The 20,983-nt window shown below is 41.4% G+C and overlaps 1 protein-coding gene across 3 annotated transcripts; it reads right to left on the bottom strand.

Moving 5' to 3' along the window:
* Positions 1-431: 431 nt before the first annotated feature.
* syt1.L (synaptotagmin 1 L homeolog) lies at positions 432-17,314 on the bottom strand. 3 transcript variants are annotated; one of them, NM_001094138.1, is given in 10 exon segments: positions 432-2,112; positions 2,345-2,478; positions 2,865-2,982; positions 3,243-3,410; positions 3,954-4,121; positions 4,760-4,855; positions 6,963-7,126; positions 7,614-7,785; positions 16,861-16,909; positions 17,165-17,197. In NM_001094138.1, coding segments are annotated over 8 exon segments (1,191 nt in total). In that variant the 5' UTR covers positions 7,717-7,785; positions 16,861-16,909; positions 17,165-17,197; the 3' UTR covers positions 432-1,872.
* Between the last annotated feature and the right edge of the window lie 3,669 nt (positions 17,315-20,983).

The following is a 20,983-nucleotide window of genomic DNA, read 5'->3' on the forward strand; positions in this document are numbered from 1 at the left end:
GATTTGGATAGAACCAAGTGGTTTAACAGGTTTTTGTAAATATGACGTATGTCCTGTTAATCTTGTATGCGCGAGAGACTACAGGTACAAAGCTTCTGCTTTTCTATTTAGATTTAAACGAATATACACACAACAAACGCAGCAAAACCTGATTCAAGGGAAGTGCTCATTTGAGTGGGCCTAAACCAGCCCTAAAAATGACTGTTCTGCACCCCCTTGTGGGCATACCAGGCATAGCAGCAGAATCCATCACAAACGTTGCTAGACTACAGCTCCCATGATGCTCAAATCCTTGATAATTTGTTGGGGAATGCTGGTCGTTACATTCGAGTAACACAAGGTTAATATGCCCTTTAATTTTAAAGATTGTGCAACTACTTGTAAAGCTTGGTGGCTGGCCAAGCATGTAAACAAAGCAAAACATAAATATATAAAGATAAACACACAAATGTATATTTATTTATCTAACATTATACAGGAGAATGAAAGGAAAATCAAACGTACAGAACATTTACAATCACAGATTTATCATAATTTAAATAACACAAGGCTGCTCTCTTTGTTTGCTGAGGTTGTGGCATCTACATTAACACATCAGCTCTTTCCTGTTCATGATGTGAGCTGCTACTTTTTGATTCACAAAAGAGAATAAAGGGTAAAAGAGACAACTAAACGGGATGTAAACCCTTTTTTGCTTCCCCCAACTCAATAGGGGATCCTTTAATCAAAACCATTGCTACAAGTGGAACATCAGTTAATGTGTTGTTATGGGAGATATTGTTTAGGTAGCATGTATTGCATTGCAATTAAAAGATGGGGTAGATATAATGATGTTTAATGATGTTCAATTCCCTTGGCAATAATTGCATGAAACAAAGCACTGAAGCATTAGACAGCACTGTTGCTACTAGTGGTGCCCAAGTCAGCCCAATAAATGCAGTTTTACCAAGGGTTGGCCATTATTATGACTTCAAATTGCTAATTTAGTGGCATAACTGCTAAAACCCAACTCTCTGCTCTGGAGACACTGTCCCTGTCCCAACTCTGCCACCAACTTGCCTGCAATACTCCACCCATCTCTGAATGGAGCCATTTTGACGTGAGTTCACAAATCAAGAGGGAACATCTAGTCATGCTGGGGCTGGGTTGACAGTGAGTAGGTAAGGGTTGGGCTTGGGTTGTCTATATGCCAAATCACACATTACTAATGTCTACTCTTCTAATATTTCATTAATGTGTAATAAGGGCAAGCCAAGACTGCCTAGTAATCTCCTTTGATAACAGCAAAATGACAAATGTAGCTTCGTTAGACTTGATATTTACTGGAGCATCCTCGTCCATCTCTTAAGCTGGCCATACACTTGAAGATCCACGTTTGATGAGGTTTTAGAAATGAGCACATCTTTGCCCAATATGGACACCTTTGTGCTGGGCCCAATCGGGTTGATAGAATCATTTGGACCCCAGGCCAACAATTGTATCATGTATAATTGAGGTCAATGCAAGTTCCCATCAACACATTGATTTGGTCCTTTCCTTGATGGAATTTTCAGACCTGCATAATAGATATATATCAGGGAGGGCCCATACATGGGGAAATAAGCTGCTGACTTTGTCTGAAGGGGTCAAATTGGCATCTTAAATCTACCTGTGTATGGCCAGCTTCAGTTTGCTAAGGCAGAGACCTAAGGGAGGCTCACAGAAGACCAGATTTGGGGGCTTTTTCCTCCAGTATCTCCCTGAGCTGCTCTCACTGATGGAATCACACACTGTATGTTCCCCAGCTTTGTTGTCATCATTCCCAGTCATATACAGTCTTTATAGTAAGCATCCAGCATGTATGGTAAAGATGCCTTTCAAAACATTAATTTATTAAGGTAAGCTTCTGAGAAGAGATGGTTTTAGGCTCCTTTTGAGGTCAAGAATTTTGTCCACCTCCCGTGCCTCCTGTAGCTTGTGCCATTGTGCCATAGGTCGTCTGGGATGAGCCAGCATGTCGGACCAATGGTTCAAAGCGTTTCCTGAGGCTCGGCACCCCAAAAACAATTTTCCAATTTGTTCATTCTTTCCCACTTTGTCATGATCCCACACAGATATGATTAGGTCTACATTCTGAAAGAATCACAAATAAAAAAAATTAAAATTGATATTCATTGGTTCCCAGAACTCAATGGTTGACCCATTGTGCAGACATCTAGAAAACCACTATTCAGCCCATCAAATAAGAGGCTGAAACCAAAGATCCACTTGTTCTGTGAACTGGACAAATATAGATCGTTGGCCTAGCAAGGGTAACATCATTGCATTTTAGTGATATGCCCATGCATGCTTCTTGCAGTCATACCTTCATTTGTTCCAGTGACACATCAAATGTAAACGATTCATTAAAGTATGGCTTCAGAGTACTAGGCTTCACTGCTGTCTTTTTCCGTTTCCATTTTTTCCTGTTTAGGGCCAGGTGAACTTTCACAAATGGATCTATGAGAAGTTGAAAAAAAACGAGTGTGACATTGAGTATGACGTTGTGGCTTCCAGCAAAGCAAAATAAGGAGAACTGCCCCAAGGAGGAGGTTTCAACAATACACATTAGAAAAGTAAGTTGTCAAACGTTATCAGTTCAAGTCCCACTTGAATGTCCAACGTTTGGCCAGAACCTCTTAAAAGGTCCAACCTCTGGTCAGGGTGTTCCTTAGTTAATGAGATAAAGGAAAATATATAGATATAGGGATATATTGCATACCAGGCATTCAGTCACAATTCCAAGAATATCTAGGACATCATATCACCCTAAAGCTGAAGCTCGGATGTGTATAGGAGAACAAATCACCATGCTCTGCAATTCTCATAAGCCACAAGAGACTCACCTGAAAATCCATCAGAATCCATTCTCTTAAGGTTCTTTGCCTCTAGAATGATGACTGTGAGTTTCCCATTACTAGGGACATATCTCAAAGAGAAGCAAATGTCTCCCAAGTGCTCATGCTGCAGAGGCAAAATATGGGATTATTGTAATTTAAAGGAAAAAAAGTAAATTCCTTTTGCAAGAAGAAGAATAGATGAGTGCATGCAAAATGAGTGAAGGGAGGAGGAAAAATAGTTTAGAAAGTGGACCTGTGGTGAAAGATCTGGTGGTGGGCCCCGGCACCCCAGTCCAACACTGCATGGAAGTAGACCATTACCATCAGCTAGTAGTTATTATCTCCAGGTCACACTGATCTAGTTGACCACATTGCCTACTCTACCTCAGTCTTCCCAGGAGGGCCCAGTTCTTTCCAGTCCTCTAAGACATGCTGTAGATTCACTTCTCCCAGTGGTATGGTCATCTCCCCGATCACATCATGCTTTAAAAAGCGGTTGAAGTCATAGATCTGCACCACAGCCGTTGTCCTTGAGACCTCTTCTTGCGTTACCTGTGACAAGCACATGGCATCTTAAATGTACTGTAGCTATGGAAATTCTCTGGTTTGAGACCTTGTATGTATGGCAGCTTAGCAGGTAAGGGCACAATTACATGAAGATAAGGCAATTAACTGAATCCCTGTAATGCCACCTTGGTCACTTTCATCACTGCATGGATCTGCAACCAGAAGCAAATGCACTGGCCCAGGATCATGGCTTAGCTTTGGCGTGCTCACTGATCACAAAGATCCCAGGAGGAACTAAAAGTGACGTGGCCCAAGATGGCAGCTGCCAACACTGCCATAAGTTAAGTTAAGGAAGTTCTTGAAGAAACCCTGGAGGTAGAGTAATGGTGCTACATTATAGAATTTAGCAGGAGACAAAAGTTTCTCTTTGAGGAATATTATACCTATACACATATCCACACTTACACACCCACAAATTTATCTATACACCCACAAATTCATCTATACACAGAGCGGGTATAGATGAGGGTAGCCTTTGTTTCCCTAGCCACGTCCATCTAGTGGGTCCCAGCCAGTGCCCCACTGTACCTTGAAGACGAAAGACTCATTAAACACAGGATTCAGCGTCTTGCGATTCACTTTGGTCTCATATTTTTTCCGAGTATCATTGGACACGTATACTATGGCATAGGGGTCAGAGGTCCCCCCAAGGTCCATCGCCTTTAGAGAAGCCGCCTGCTTAATGCTGACTGTGAGCTGTAAGAACAGACAAGCAGAAGTGAATCTGACAGTAAAGCCTTCCTAGCCCCATATGTCTCTTATGATTTAGATAATATGATTTAGAGGTAGAGCCGTACTTGATTATATTCTACTTCTTGAGTGAAGCAGAATAGGTTATATGCAATGTTCCACACTTTTGTTTGATGGGATCTATTAAAATGATGACATCATAAAGAGAAGTCTGTGGGGTGAGTTTGCCTCTTAGTGTCCTTTCAAAAACCACTTGTGTTCCGGGTCAGGCAAAATTTTGCGCCTATTACAGATCAAAACACAGCTCTATCCTTACCACCTGCCAAAGAGCAGCCTGGGGCTAATAATTGCATTCACTTAGGGTTCCTAACATATTGGCACCCTCAAGTGAATCTGGCACTCCCCCCATCTGGAAAAGCCCTGTCTGATATTGCCCTTTGGCTAGCTCTTATTGAGTTGGGTCAGTCAGGAAAAATAACTAATTGCCTCACCTGCATTGTCTAAATTTGACATAACCGTTCCTTCCTTTTATTGCCCCAGAAGCATTTTAAGTGGACACTTCTGCCCTATACAGTATCCTTGGTGTTGCTACATTTAAGGCTTGGAAACTGACTCATGAAAGGAAAAGACAAACTTCCAGTTACCTCCTCCGTCTGGAAATTGTATTCCAGTGAGTACTGCACACGGCCCCGATATTCCACCTTCTCTCCTTTCTCCGAGTTCCCTGCTCCAGGCTGTATCTGCAAAGTAACCAAAAGCAACATGGTTTATATCACTGGCTCCCTCTGCCAATGGTAATAATCAGTTTGCATTTTAAACCTATAGTACAGCCCCTGTCAATTCCTGGTTGGCTAAAGGTTTGTCATAAATGCCAACTGACTGAGTTTTTGGTGACCTTTACTTGTATGGAATGCTAGGCACTCACTATGGTCTGGTGGAAGTTCAAGGTCAGTTCACCAAAGTGAAGAAGAGTTGAAGAACTTCCTTGAACTATGTACTATGGGCATCCTGTGGCCACATGAACAAATGCAAGACTCTGCTTTAAAAGAGAAGTAAACTTTCACTGAAACTGACTCCATGGGGCAAATTCACAAAGCAGCGAAAATAAGATAGCGACGCCTAGCGAAGTTAATTCACTAAAATCTGAAGTTGCGCTCAGGGAGGCGAAAGATAGTGAAGTTGCGCTACCGTTACTTCGTCAAGCAAAGGGAAGTTGGGACTTAGAAAAAATTTTAATTTTTTTTTTAAGAAAGTCCTATCTACTCTGTTGCACTTCGCCTGGTCTGAGGTGGTGAAGGCAAGTCTGGCGTTCAGTAAAATGTGCAAGTTAGTGAATTAGCATAGTTATATCCCTTCGCCATAGCGCAACTTCACCTGGCGTAAGGGTGCGAAGTAGCGCTAAAGTAGGTCCACTTTGCTAGCGAATTTACTTGGGATGCACCGAATCCGGTTCGGGATTGGGCCTTTTTCAGCAGGATTCAGATTTGGCTGATTCCTTCTGCCTGGCCGAACCAAATCCTAATTTGCATATGTAAATTAGGGGTGGGGAGGGAAATCATGTGACTTTTTGTCACAAAACAAGGAAGTAAAAAATGTTCCCCCCCTTCCCACCCCTAATTTGCATATGCAAATTAGGGTTAGGATTCGGTTTGGTATTCGGCCAAATCTTTCGCAAAGGGTTCGGCCGAATCCAAAAAAGTGGATTCGGTGCATCGCTAGAATTTACACCAGCACCCGTTAGTTAATCGACGAAGTAGCGAAATGACGTCACACTGAATTTGCGCTAGCGTTTTTCTGACTTTGCCCCCGTGGCTCTCGCAACTCTCACTATAAGGCATCACAATGGAAACACTTTCCGCTGGAGGATTTGGACAAAGCTTTATTTTTGATTTCTGGATAATGGGATTCTGGATTATGCATCCCATACATGTAGTTCATGTTTACTATGGGCAAGAAATCTCATGAAAATGCTTTCTCCTTGCCAAAACATCATAGCAGTGATCCAGCTTAATATCAGGAAAAGAAGGCAAAGTTACTGGGATTTATTTGGATTGCTGCATCATGTATTTTAGGCACGTGGAAGCATTTTTGGCAGGATAGATTTACCACAGGCAACAAATCTCTGTGTGTTTGGGCTATACTATAATATATAGCAAACCAAAAGTATGACTTATCAGATTGTCTCATTAGAGAAAATTCTCTCCTAGGGCTCATACACAGGGGTATTATTTTCTGCATTTGATGTGCAGGTTTGAGTGTTTCATCAAGATGCCACATGCTGCATTTTCTTTCCCCATACTGACACAGACACATGTAAGCTCTGAATGCAGGTGGAATGCAACATTCTGTGTTTGGCGCTTACATGGGCCTGTGTCACAACGGGGGCCATTTAAAAGAGTTGTGTGTGTTTCTATCTGTGCTCCACTGGCTGAATGCACTGGAGCTCAGGATTAATGCGCTTGCGGAAGAGCCATTAGTTGCTTTTAAAAACGCATATAAATGCCCAAAATGCATTTTTGCAGTTGCAAATCACATAAAATGCCCATAAGTAAGAGCCCTAAGGGACATTTTTGGGGAGTGTAAGTTAAATCACCCCAAATATATCAAATTACCTTGCAGAGATTGTGGTATATGGGCAAATGTAAGCAGCGTCATTTGCTTGTACAGTACATCTGCCAAGAATGTACTAGGAACATTATTGAGCAGATTTGCACTTCTCTCTGCATCGGTAACTACTGATAATTTGCAGGGCATTGCTGGGTGGGACAACAATGGTACATAAAACTTTCCTAAACACTCCCTCTGATTTCACCACGTTACCAATGCAGCTGAGATCTTGTCACTCACCAGCTGCGAGGTCATGTCACCCGGCACTTTACCCACGTCGATTTTTCTTCCTTTCTCCTTCTTTTTTTTCTTACTTTTGCAGCAGCAACAACAAATGCAGATAATAAAGAGAAGGATGATGAATAGAGCCACACCAGCCAGAGCATATATGGCCCATCGTGGCACTGGCAAAAGAAGGGTTGGCACAGAGAGTTAGGGGGGGGGAGAAAGAACAGAATGGAAACACAATATTAATAAATGGGCATTGCAACAAGAAAACCAGTAGTTAGCCATAAATAAAATATATATATGATATCTATCTGAAATTTATCTCATTAGTAATAAAGAGGCCTGTGTATAGGTAGCAGCATATAAATAAGAGCAGCACCCCAACATGCTTCAGGGGCAGGTGCTGGCCAGGTTCAGAACGGTTGCAGGTTGGGAGTGGGTGGGTTAGGGTCGGGTGTGGGTTTTTGTAGACCCACACATCACTAATCACTAGTGCTGTGTAAACAAGAAATGAGCACAAAATTTTGCATCAGTAGGAACTACTGTAGCGTGCAACATATTATAGACCATGCTACTTTGCGTCTAAGTTTGCACGTTGCACCCTGCCCTTATAACTCACTGTTAATATATATATATTTGAGAAAATAATGCACGAGTACTTACATGGGATGCGATTCAAGATGCTTTCAATCCAGGATTCGGGCTCCTTGGTGGTTGCTGCGTATATTGTAGTGGCCACGGTGGTATTTGCCGCCTTCCCGACCATGTTTGTCGCCGGAAAGATGAGGGATTTACCCTCCCAGTTTGCAGAGAATCAGCCTCTAGTGCCTTCCCCCTGTAACAAATGTTACATTAACACAGTCTTTCGTTTTTATGTGGCACATGAGTAATTTAACAGGATGGTTGTATCCCACAAGCCACTGACCTGTGAGAATGGCCCCTCTGCAGGGCTGAAAAGAATGCAGAGAACAGGAACGAAGGAAGGAAGGAACTTGCCAGCGGGATAAACAATAGGAAATGCCCCCCAGGATCCTTTGCTGCATTATGAAACAACCCTTCAGGACTCTTAAAACTTTTAGAAGTTTTCCCACTGGCATTCCCAAATGTATGATCTCCAATGGCAAGCCCACTACTGGTAGCTTCCACAAACACAAATGTCACTCTCCTCCCCTGCATTCTGGGAGCTGAAGATCAACAAACTCGGGATTGTACTCGTAAAGCAAAATTACTCTATAAAACTTTCCCCCACAGATCCAGAATTAGCAGCCTCATTGAAATGCAAAAGAATCCTCGGATGAAAAAAAGAATGTGGTCTTTAAAAATAGGCTTGGCTTGTTATACCCCATATTTTTTTATCTGTCCCCCTTTTCAAATTGTAATATCTGGGAGGCTTAAGGGCTTATTAACTGAGGGTGCAATGTTTCTCACACCCTGCCTTGCAAATGAGTCTTGTGCTTGAGTGCAGAAAATACTGCAATGCTATTTAGTTTTGTTCTAAAACCAGACTGACATGTTTTTCTTGCTCCTTTGTTAATGTCCCTTACAGAGGAACAGCAATAAATACCTTAAACATTATACTAAAACCTCTCACGCAGTCTCTCCGTACGACTACTGTATGATCCCTACGCAGGGCAAAATTTAGTAATGGTATAATGGGCCCATGGCTATAAACTGGTAAATTAATTAATAAACTGGTGCTATATTAATAAAGAACAATAAGAACAGGGAAGAAGCTACATTTACACAACAAACACAGGTACATCTCAATATACATATAGATAACAATCCCAATGCATTATTCTGAAAACAATTCATTTACTTAATTATAGTGGTGATATTGTCCCACTCCCAGTAGTGCTGAATGGGACAGAAAAATCTTGTTTTTCAATTGCTAGAAGTAAAGCCTAACTAAAGTATACTTGAAATATTGTACATTATGTTTTGGGCTCCTGTACCAGCCCGAGGCAACCACAGCCCTTTAGCAGTAAAGATCTGTGTCTCCAAAGATGCCCCAGTAGCTCCCCATCTTCTTTTCTGCTGATTCACTGCACATGCTCTGTGCTGCTGTCACTTACTGACCTTAGGGACCCACTCAAAATATACAGCACACATAGAATAGAAATGTCACAATATAAGGCTGATTAGTAATTAATATAGTTAATTACTACAAGGCAGCACATAAACCAGTGCAATTAGCATCAGAATTTAATAATCAGCCCTGTAGCATCAGCTTATATTACAGACCAACCTCATTTTCTGCTGGATAATTAGTGACGAGCCCTAAGCTTAACTTCTCAACAGCTGCTCAGAGCCCACTGAGCATGTGAGTGTCACAGACACTTTCCAAGATGGTGACCCCCTGTGACAAGTTTGAAGTCCTGGATCATTGTTGCTATTGACAAGCTGAAACTTTAGGCTGGTGCAATAAGTTCACTATATAAAATATGCCATTTTTAATCATATTCCCGTTTAGGCTTTAGTTCTTCTTTAAAACAACTTTTTAAGGAATTTATATTGGAAAGATTTCATTTTTAAAGTTAACATTAAAAGAGGGTATTTAAAAGTGATCCCACTGTTACTATAGGCACCATCTCTCCCTACTATACCTGCTATCCCACAGTCACACTTCCTTCCCAGAGACTATTATCCCACTGTTACTATAGACACCATCTCTCCCTACTATACCTGCTATCCCACAGTCACACTCCCTTCCCAGAGACTATTATCCCACTGTTACTATAGACACCATCTCTCCCTACTATACCTGCTATCCCACAGTCACACTCCCTTCCCAGAGACTATTATCCACTGTTACTATAGACACCATCTCTCCCTACTATACCTGTTATCCCACAGTCACACTCCCTTCCCAGAGACTATTATCCCACTGTTACTATAGGCACCATCTCTCCCTACTATACCTGCTATCCCACAGTCACACTCCCTTCCCAGAGACTATTATCCACTGTTACTATAGACACCATCTCTCCCTACTATACCTGCTATCCCACAGACACACTCCCTTCCCAGAGATAATTATCCACTGTTACTATAGGCACCATCTCTCCCTACTATACCTGCTATCCCACAGTCACACTCCCTTCCCAGAGATAATTATCCACTGTTACTATAGACACCATCTCTCCCTACTATACCTGCTATCCCACAGACACACTCCCTTCCCAGAGATAATTATCCACTGTTACTATAGGCACCATATCTCCCTACTATACCTGCTATCCCACAGACATACTCCCTTCCCAGAGATAATTATCCACTGTTACTATAGGCACCATTTCTCCCTACTATACCTGCTATCCCACAGTCACACTCCCTTCCCAGAGATAATTATCCACTGTTACTATAGACACCATCTCTCCATACTATACCTGTTATCCCACAGTCACACTCCCTTCCCAGAGACTATTATCCCACTGTTACTATAGGCACCATATCTCCCTACTATACCTGCTATCCCACAGTCACACTCCCTTCCCAGAGATAATTATCCACTGTTACTATAGGCACCATCTCTCCCTACTATACCTGTTATCCCACAGCCACAGACCCTTCCCAGAGACTATTATCCACTGTTACTATAGACACCATCTCTCCCTACTATACCTGTTATCCCACAGTCACACTCCCTTCCCAGAGACTATTATCCCACTGTTACTATAGGCACCATATCTCCCTACTATACCTGCTATCCCACAGTCACACTCCCTTCCCAGAGATAATTATCCACTGTTACTATAGGCACCATCTCTCCCTACTATACCTGTTATCCCACAGCCACAGTCCCTTCCCAGAGACTATTATCCACTGTTACTATAGACACCATCTCTCCCTACTATACCTGCTATCCCACAGTCACAATCCCCCAGAGCCCTTATCAGGCTGTTGTGCCTAACTAGGGCCAGTTGGTAATTATGCATTACTTTGAAATCACTTTGTAATTTATTATGAAGTATATTCATCTTAAAGTGGACCTGTCACCCAGACATAAAAAGCTGTATAATAAAAGTATTATGTATACAAGTAGTATGGCAGCTTCAACATGCAACAACACCTACTGTATCTACACAGTAACTAACCTATGGCAATATTTTGACAGACTATCTATACAGCAATACAAGATGGTCAGGGGCGCTGAAGGAGCAAGGGTTAGACCAGGGATGGAACTAGGTGTAGGGTGCAGTTAAGAAGTGAGCAACTAGTGGAGATGGAGGGTCAGCAGGGAGGGTGGGTATTTGTGTCTATAATTATCACATATTTATAAAGCACTAGCATATTCAGCAGTGCTGTACAGTAGATGGAATGATCTATTAATAATTTACTAAACTTGCTACATATCTCTGCTTTGCAATCAAACTCTCTGGGTGCCACACACACACCTTTGCTTGCTCTCAGCTTAATCCATTCTCTCCCACACGTATGCCGAGAGTGCTGCTGACGTGTTGTGTATGTACAGATTATTATTCTAGTGCTGCTATCTCTTAAATATATCTCCCAGGATTATGTTGCTCCTGCAGCCCAGTGTTGTGTTCTTATCACACACCCTACACTGTACACTACTCTCACGCCTGCCCTTTTGCACACCTGCTTTTACAAGAACGGAGCACATACTTTTGGCTTTGCCTCCCTTGTTTGCCCGTCTGAGTGTGACTCATCTCTGCATCCTCCCTATCAGCTCCTACAGTCCCATTGACTTTAATGCATTTGGACAAAATAGTCACGTGTAGAAAAATTTTCACTCGTGTAAAAATTGACACGTGTCAAAATAATTTGGATGCCCACTGATTCAATGCGTTTCACGAAATTTTCGCCTTTCCGTGAATTTTTTCGCTGTTTCGTGAATTTTTCGGTAAAGCAAAACGAGACAGATTTGCCCATCACTAATGCTTTGGAATAGCTGCACCAAAGGGAAGGGATACCTGAGGCACCCAGGGCACTAAGAACTGGACTACTAATAAGAGGAAGTACAGCTTTAAAAACATTTTCAAACAGTACAACACCAGCTTCCAATATTCCTAACACGTTTTAAAATCTTGAATTCTTTTTAATAGTCCCCCTCTCTCAAGTTTCCCAAAAGCAGCTCAGTAAGCACAAAAGGCCTTGTTAACCTTTTAGTTCATTTTTAGTATGCTATAGCATGGACTTTTCTTATTCTTAGTTTTCAATTGGTCGTTATTTTTAAAGTTCTTAATTATTTGCCTTCCTCTTCTGCTTCGTTCCATCATTTGAATGAGGGTCAGAGACCCTGGCAGTGAAAAACCCATTGTTCTGTAAGGTTATACTTTTAATGTCATTGTTGCTTTTTATTACTGATCGTTCTGTTCCTCTCCCATGTATCTGCCAGTCACTTATTTAAACAGGTAGTTCACCTTTAAGTGAATGTTTAGTATGTTTTAGAATGGCTAATTCTAATAGCTTTCTAATTGGCCTTCATTTTTTCTTTTTTACAGTTTTTGAATTATTGCCTTCTTCTTCTGACTCTTTCCAGCTTTAAAATGGGGGTCACTGACCCCATCTAAAAAAAAATGCTCTGTAAGGCTATAAATGTATTGGAACTATAGCAGGATGGATGTTACCCCAATGTTTCTATATATCTGTAACCTTGTTATGAGCCAAGGGGGCCCACTCTGAAGGCCAGTTGGGGAGATTTGGGGTGAGTGCTTATTTGTGTCCTGGGTACCCCTGGGACTATAGCAGGGTGACTGTTACCCCAATGTTTCTATATATCTGTAACCTTGTTATGAGCTTAGGGGGCCCAGCATGAAGGCCAGTTGGGGAGATTTTGGGTGAGTGCTTATTTGTGCCCTGGGTACCCCTGGAACTATAGCAGGGTGACTGTTACCCCAATGTTTCTATATATCTGTAACCTTGTTATGAGCTAAGGGGCCCAGACTGAAGGTCAGTTGGGGAGATTTGGGGTGAGTGCTTATTTGTGCCCTGGGTACCCCTGGAACTATAGCAGGGTGACTGTTACCCCAATGTTTCTATATACTTGTAACCTTGCTATGAGCTAAGGGGGCTCAGCCTGAAGGTCAGTTAGGGGGGGATTTGGGGTGAGTGCTTATGTGTGTCCTTGGTACCCCTGGAACTATAGCAGGGTGACTGTTACCCCAATGTTTCTATATACTTGTAACCTTGTTTTGAGCTAAGGGGGCTCAGCCTGAAGGCCAGTTAGGGGGAGATTTGGGGTGAGTGCTTATTTGTGCCCTGGGTACCCCTGGAACTATAGCAGGGTGACTGTTACCCCAATGTTTCTATATATCTGTAACCTTGTTATGAGCTAAGGAGGCCCAGCCTGAAGGCCAGTTAAGGGGAGATTTGGGATAAGTGCTTATTTGTGCCCTGGGTACCCCTGGAACTATAGCAGGGTGACTGTTACCCCAATGTTTCTTCATATCTATAACCTTGTTATGAGACCAGCCTGAAGGTCAGTTATTTCTGCACCTTATGCTAAAGTGTTAAAATGTCAATCCCACAGTTAGTTTTAGGCTCTGATCAGAAGTTTGGAAAACTTCCCAACATAATGACTGAGATGTTTTTAACCCGTTAAGCTGAGTGAGCACACCAGAGGCGGGCCAAGCAGACCATGCACCCTAGGCAACTCAGCTGGCCACCTAGCCACCCCCTGTGCTTGGAGCATAAGATCGGGTGCGCTATGGGAGAGAGGCAGCAGGAAAGCCTGGACTAGAGGTAGGCAGACAACTGTTTAAAAGGTACCTTCCAGAGCCCCCTCATTGTTGGCAGGTGCCTATTCTGCCTTCCCCTCTTTCAAGCCCTGAAGCACACTAAGTATAAGGAAAAAAACTATATACCCATAGCTATGAAAGTTCTGCTGAAGTAGCAGCATTATTTTTGCACCTGCCTTAGAAATCATGGCATTTACATGAAAGTGGCGTATGATAGACACCACAAGGATTTCTGATTTCCTTTTAATTGGAGTCACACTAGACATTGTAAACACAAGGAGTGGTAAGACCAAAAGAGTGTAGTTTACAGGAATATGAAACTATTGCTCTAAGAGCTGGCAAATGCATGGATGGCAGCTGGAAGAAAAGCACCAGTGGAGAATCGGCTTTAGGGGACATTAGCCATAGGGGCAGATTCACTAAAGGGCGAATTGTCGCCAGTGACCGCTTCACACACTTGGCACCACTTCGCCAGGCACAAATTCATTACACGAATTCACTAAAATGTGAGGTTGCGTCCTGGGAGCCAAACGCTGGTGACTTTTCGCTGGTGACTTTTTCTTCAGTGCGAGCATTTCATAGAGAAGATTCGCTGGAGTTTGTTTGTGCCTAGCGAAAATTCGTTAGTAACCTTACACTTAGGTTAATTTGAATAGGGGAGGCACATAAAAGTCATATACACGTCTTTTTTAGAGATGTTGATGTAAATGCTTGAATAAAAGCTCCTCTAATGCCCTAGACATGAGCCCACCCTAAAATATATATGGCATGCCCATCAAAAATGTTCAAACAAAAATCTTTAATAGTTCGGACTTTTGAAGGCAATCCCGCTTTAAAAATAAAAAAGTCGCCTGCATTGTTTTACACTTTTTATGACTCTGGGGTACAGAATATGATGTCACTGACATCAGATTGAGGAAGATCTACCTTCGTTTCAGCAGTTCGCCAGGTCTGAGGTGGCGAAGGAAATCTGGTGACAGAAGTAAAGTTCCGTAAAATCAGCAATTTAGTGAATTTGTGCAGCAACGACCATTTGCCAGAGCGAAAAGAGTTATAGACGAACGAGCGATAGAGTATAAACGAACACTAGCGACGGTTTATTTCGCTAGCGAATTGTCATCTGTGCCTGTTATTGAATTGGCGATATTGCTGCGGATAGAATTTCTAGTGAAAAGTCGCTAGCATTAGCCACTTCACCCTTTAGTAAATCTGCCCCATAATCTGAAGGATCCCTAGGACAGCAAATAAGCCCTAACTGACCATGACCCTGGACTACCCTGGAGTATCTTTTAAAATCTCACCCAAATGACCTTCTGCTCTCAAGGGAATATCCCTGACATGTATGTAATGATCTACTGATTCTGTCGAGCAGATCATCTACCTATCAAGTATTAAAAAAAACCATACCAAGCCTTTAGCTATGGGGGAATAAACGATCCTCAGGTCCCCAAGCACTGCTTTGATCAAGCTGCTTACTGTGCTGAATAATGCACAACCTATAGGGGTCATTTATGAACGCAGCTGCAAATAAGGTTGTGCTAAAATGGAAGCAAATGTTTTACTTATTGATGTTATCAGGTATGGGATCCGTTATCCGGAAACCCGTTACCCAGAGTCTCCCATAGACTCCATTTTATCCAAATAATCCAATTTTTTAAAAATGATTTCCTTTTTCTCTGTAATAATAAAATAGTACCTTGTACTTGATCCCAGCTAAGACATAATTAATCCTTATTGGAGGCAAAACTAGCCTATTGGGTTTATCTAATGTTTACATGATTTTCTAGTAACCTTAGGGTACGAAGAACCAGCTTCCTTGCACCTTCCTGACTCCTGGCACCTATTGATGCTGTGGAACCCTGGCACTAAAGTGACCCTGAATGTGGTGGTACCTACACCAACTTGCATCAGCAGGAGCATCAAACTTGTGCCAAAATTATCACATAATCCCAACTTGCATCTGATTTGCTATCACATGCACATACAATTGCATATTTTTATGTTACACCTCAGGCAAAAATGTGGTTGCTCCTTGTACAGCCATAATGAAACCATAATTATGGGAAAAAATGTTTATTCTGGGTAAAAAAAAATGATAGATATTTGTGTATATCTGACAATCATCTGCTAATCCTGCCCAGGAACACCCCCACTAATGTCTATGCTCATTGTCTCCACTTTGTACCTCCAACAGCCTGAAATAATTTATCCAAATCCATGCAAAAACAAGGCATGCTGGGAACTTTGCATCATGACAACATGGTGCTTAGTATCAATGTGATATTTATACTCCCCCTCATCGGAATGGCTTTGTTATATTCACAGTATACACTTAATACACCAACAACCCATCCTGTATTACAAGTTTCTTTGTAAAGGGTTTTCGTAATTCAGGTATGGGAACTGCTATCCAGAATGCTCGGGACCTGGGGTTTTCCAGATAAAAATCTCGAATGTTTGGTATTTATTTAGCACAAACAACTCAAACGTAAAATGTTGGCATCTAAAAGCTTGTGAGTTCACGTAGAAGTCAGTGGAAGTTGTCCTAGGCAAAAGTCAAGCAATTTTTTTGAGATTTTCCAGGTTTTTTTTCGTTTTTTTGAACTGATAAACTCACAAATTCGAGGTATTTGAGGTTTTTTTCCACTATTGTATTTGATTGATTTTTTTATATTCAGATGTTTTAGTAAATAAGCAAACATTACATTTTTTTTAAATGAGTGTGAGTTTATTCGAAGTAGAAAAAATCTTTAAAACATCACAAATTCGATTTTTGATAAATAATAAGAAAAATAAGCCCATAAACCCCAATAGGCTGGTTTTGCTTCCAATAAGGATTAATTATAGCTTAGTTGGGATTTAGTATAAGCTACTGTTTTATAACTACAGAGAAAAAGAAATCATTTTAAAAAAATTTGGATAAAATAGGGTCTATGGAAGATGGGCAACTTTGTGCCAGGTCATTTCTTTACTGCATTGTCATATTCCATCCAGTTCCATTACAGTTTTTTATCCTTCCTTTACCATCTACAAACTCTGTCCTTAGTGGTTGTGGGACCCCCAAGCATAACAGTCTGTGTAGGGTGCAATCATGTATAAAAGGAATAGCAACTTCCTAGGGGTCTATTGCACCCTGACAGACAGCTCAACTCAATACAGCAACATAAATACACATTCCTCAGTGTAAAAAGCTTGTAACCACCTACCTATAGAGAGGTGCAGGATTCCCAGGTGATCACATACTAAATTCTTCATCTGAGAGTACAAAGTAATAAAAAAAATGGAAAAAAAAACGAATTCATGATAGAGAGACAAAAATGTATTTTCCATGAAACAAACAAGTCTTGTATATACAGGTTGATCATTGTTATTGGATACAGTACAGATAATAAAATTCCTCTCGTCTCTGTGTACCCCGCCATGCAACCAGCCCTCCAAACACAAAAAAACATTTCTTATTATAAATATGTTAACCCAACTCAATTCCCAAACGTTGAGCCCAGAACTTACCTTATGTATTCAGTTTCCCTGACACCTGCACACTCCGTGTCTCTGTCGTGGCCCCCGTTTAGCCAACAAAGAGAACTGGAAATTCAACTATGTGACTTGCACAGGGCCACCACACCCACATAGTTACTCACAGCCTATGGCAGCAAGAATCTGTTACACAGAGTCCAACACCCAACCACCGACTCTGCCCTGACATTGTTGCACCAAAACAATACTAAGGAGAAACTTTCTTTGGAAACTCTTGGGGGAAGAATTGTACTTTTCCTTAGATTTAAAGGGGCTGTTCACCTTCCAACAGTTTTTCTGTTACAACCAACTTAAATATTGCAGTAATTCCAGGATTTCCACAGGGCACCCAGGGCGGGCACTAGGGGTAGGCAGAGTAGGCACGTGCCTAGGGCGCAAAGCTGGAGGGGCGTCTGGCTGGCTGGCCTGGCCCAGCTTTGAGTGCATCCAAAGAATCACACCTGTGGCTGTAAATGAACTCTTAATGCTTGGAATGCCTACTATGAGGAGCTAGGTGGTATACACGGGAGATGTATGAAGATGTTAGTGGGCTGCTAGTTGCTAAATCCCACTAGTGCACTTGCCCCCCTTCATAATAAAGGATATTCTTTTGCTATATGTGTATATATTGTTTTGTTCTTTTTTATATGAGCACATTTCTTAAAATTACCATTAAAGGGCGACTCTGTAGAAATTTGTATCCACAGGACTCTGAATATTCTGATTATTAATCGGTTTCTATGGCAGAAATTATTTGACTTGCTGTTTTGATAATGTATGACAATCCTTAAGAAGCCCAGACCACACTGAGCATGTGCACAGTCTTGTTTTTGCAAAGATGTTTAACAAAGTTACAAGATGGTGACCCCCTGTGGCCAACTTTGAAAGCATAAATAATTTGTTTGATTTGGCTTCTTGTGCAGTAACTTCATGTTTATGTTTGGTATACAAAATACAGCATTTCTAGCCTTATTCTATTTTAGACTTTTTTTTTTTTTTTTTTTTAAATTCGGGTAGTTTATTGAGTAGATAAAATAAGCAGTTTACAAAATAAAAGAACATTGCATCACATGTTACATGTCTTAGACACAACATAATGCAGAAAGAATAAAATGCAGCCATTACTACGTCATAGGCACAACAGTTCACATCTTTATTATCACACCTTTCACCTTCCCTGACAGTCTAAACTGCTAGAAGTCGTCTTAAATGTTGGGGGTAAAGGTCGGCCCAGGGCCCCCAAATTTTATGAAATTTGGTGGGGACTCCCCTTTTCAGGTACATTAAGTATTCAGTGTTACAGGTATCCTGAATTATTGCTTTCCAGGAAGAGAAGGTAGGAGGAGCCACCGCTCTCCAATTTTGAGTGATTAATCTCTTAGCTAGTAGTAAGGACTCAAGAAGGAAAAATGACTGGTGATGGTTCAGCTTCAAGTCTTGAATTATGGCCATGATGCACACCTTTGGCGACCTGATAATAGTCACCTGGAGCACCGCATCTAAGGTGTCTACTATTTTAGACTTTAGTTACCCTTTATGAATCTTACACTTTTTTGGATGACTATTATCTTTTAACCCTTCTGCCACTTTGGTAACAAATAAGCTTTCCCCTAGATTGAAATAGAATGTATAAACATACTGTAGATACCATACTAGTGACATTTAGTTGAGCACAACCGCTTCCTGCTGTTATTACATTACTTTATGTACAGTAGAACCCCCATTTTACATTTTTCAGGGGACCAGAAAAAATGGTGCAAAGTCAGGGAAATGTATTATGCATTGTATATTGGTGGGACCACAAAATATTGTATAAAATATAGAAAAAAATTAAAGTTATGGTATGTAAAATGGAGGCTTCACTGTATGTATCCAGCTGTAATTAGAACTCTAGAAGGAATAACATTCTACAAACCACTGGCTAGTAATTGTGCTAAGAAATAGAAAAGACCAAGTAATTTGTGTAATATGTTTTCTTCCTTGCCCCCTCCACTGGAAAATTTTCTGCGGGTGCCCATGGCAACCGGTTGCAGTTTAGCATCTATGTTAGTCAATTGGCCCTTCTATGTCCAACATGAGACACAGGGACGTATAGAATTTTAATTATTGTGTCCTTTAAATGACTTAAGAACCAAGAATCTACTCTTCTCAGCATCACCCTACCTTCTATTAAACACCAAAGGGAACCACCACTTGGGTCTCATAGGATTCTCCCATTCCTACAGGATCTGAATTTACCCACATACCTTAATCTCTCCCACCGATATCTTACTCAGAGAGACATCGTATAAACAGGTTCTTATTGCATTAACTAGTGTTGCTCACCACAGAGGTACAGGGTTGGACTGGCCTGCCAAAGTACAAGAGGATCTCCCAATGACCCAGCACCTAGTGGTTCGAGAAAAGTTCTCATTAGCCCTTCTTTATTTCCACTATAAGTTGAATGATCCATGTGAGTGTGGACCCTGGATGTCAGGATTTCTGGTGAGATTTAGGAAGCCCAGTCCAACATTGCATAGTGATGGCAATTTTTTTACCAATTTCTTACAGTTGTCTATGGCAAGCTAGAGTGATCAAATAACAGTTGTTCGTTAGACCTCTTCATTAGTCAGAAGAAGCCTGCTGTGCCTGGCTGGGTGTAACTGGTGACAGCCTATTTGCATAGTTTTATGGATGAACAGAGGTTCATAGGGTTTGTACCATACAGGGGTGTTTCCAGCATGAAGTTAGAAAAACAGGCAACAAATAGTCACCCACGGGTAAAGTTATATATTGTCACAAGATCAAAGTTCAGCTCTTCTGAAAAGCAAATTGAGCTGCCACTTTCATGTTAAATGCTGGCCGTGCCCTGCTTACACAAAGCCATGCAGAGTTGAGTGTTGGGTTGGGAATGTTCGGGTGGTTGGGCTGGTTCTGTAGCATCAGGTGACATATACTTCTTGAGATTCGCAAGATCCTTATTGTCCCATCAGGCAACTATAGCTTGGGAAAATACATCCACTGAAACAGGGAGATTTATTTGCTGTGCTTGATTTTTATCACAAACCAGGATGAACAAGAATTTCTGGAAATTAAAATACTGTGCATTAGTGACCACTTAAGACGTTAAAAATCCAGTCCCTCCTGATTAATTTCCCCTTGGGTATAATCACCTCAAAATGGCATCCAAGAGCACCTTGAGGAATTTCTCTAGCTTTCTGGCATATCCCCTAATTTAGTGTCCTACTTAGAATATAACAATTCTACTTACAGTTACCAGGGGTAGCTAAACTGGCAAATGACCTATATGTTAGCCCCTAGTGGTGATATGCTACTAAACATGAAAAGAACTAGATGGTTAGGTGACAAGACTCTGGGGCTTGCTGAAGCTCATACCTCCCAATGGGTCATGTTTTTATGGGAAGTGGCATGATATGGGGCAGATAAGGGGCATGTGCTGGTATAGAAGAATATCAGGCAGATCAGGGTGTGCATTGTCCCCTTTTTTCTAAATTAACATTTCAGAAGGTATACAGGCCTACTGAGTGCAGTATAAGGACTAACAACACAAACCTACTTCAGCTCCTTGGGTATATGGCCCTTAGCAATGTTTCCATAGACATTAATTAAGCCATCACCCACTGACAGCTAAAATGTGCCCTTGTCATTGCTACAAGCTTCAGGGAATCATGTGTTCTGTACTGCAGGAAGCTCCATGGCATGGAAGTCATTATGTAAGTAACTTACCAAAAGGCTTTATTTCCCATATAACATTACTAAGATGGAGGACTAATTAGCTCCACTAGTAATAAGAGGCAGAGAAGGAAGGAGATT

This window comes from Xenopus laevis, chromosome 4L (genome assembly GCF_017654675.1).
Source record: "Xenopus laevis strain J_2021 chromosome 4L, Xenopus_laevis_v10.1, whole genome shotgun sequence".
NCBI classification, from domain to species: domain Eukaryota; kingdom Metazoa; phylum Chordata; class Amphibia; order Anura; family Pipidae; genus Xenopus; species Xenopus laevis.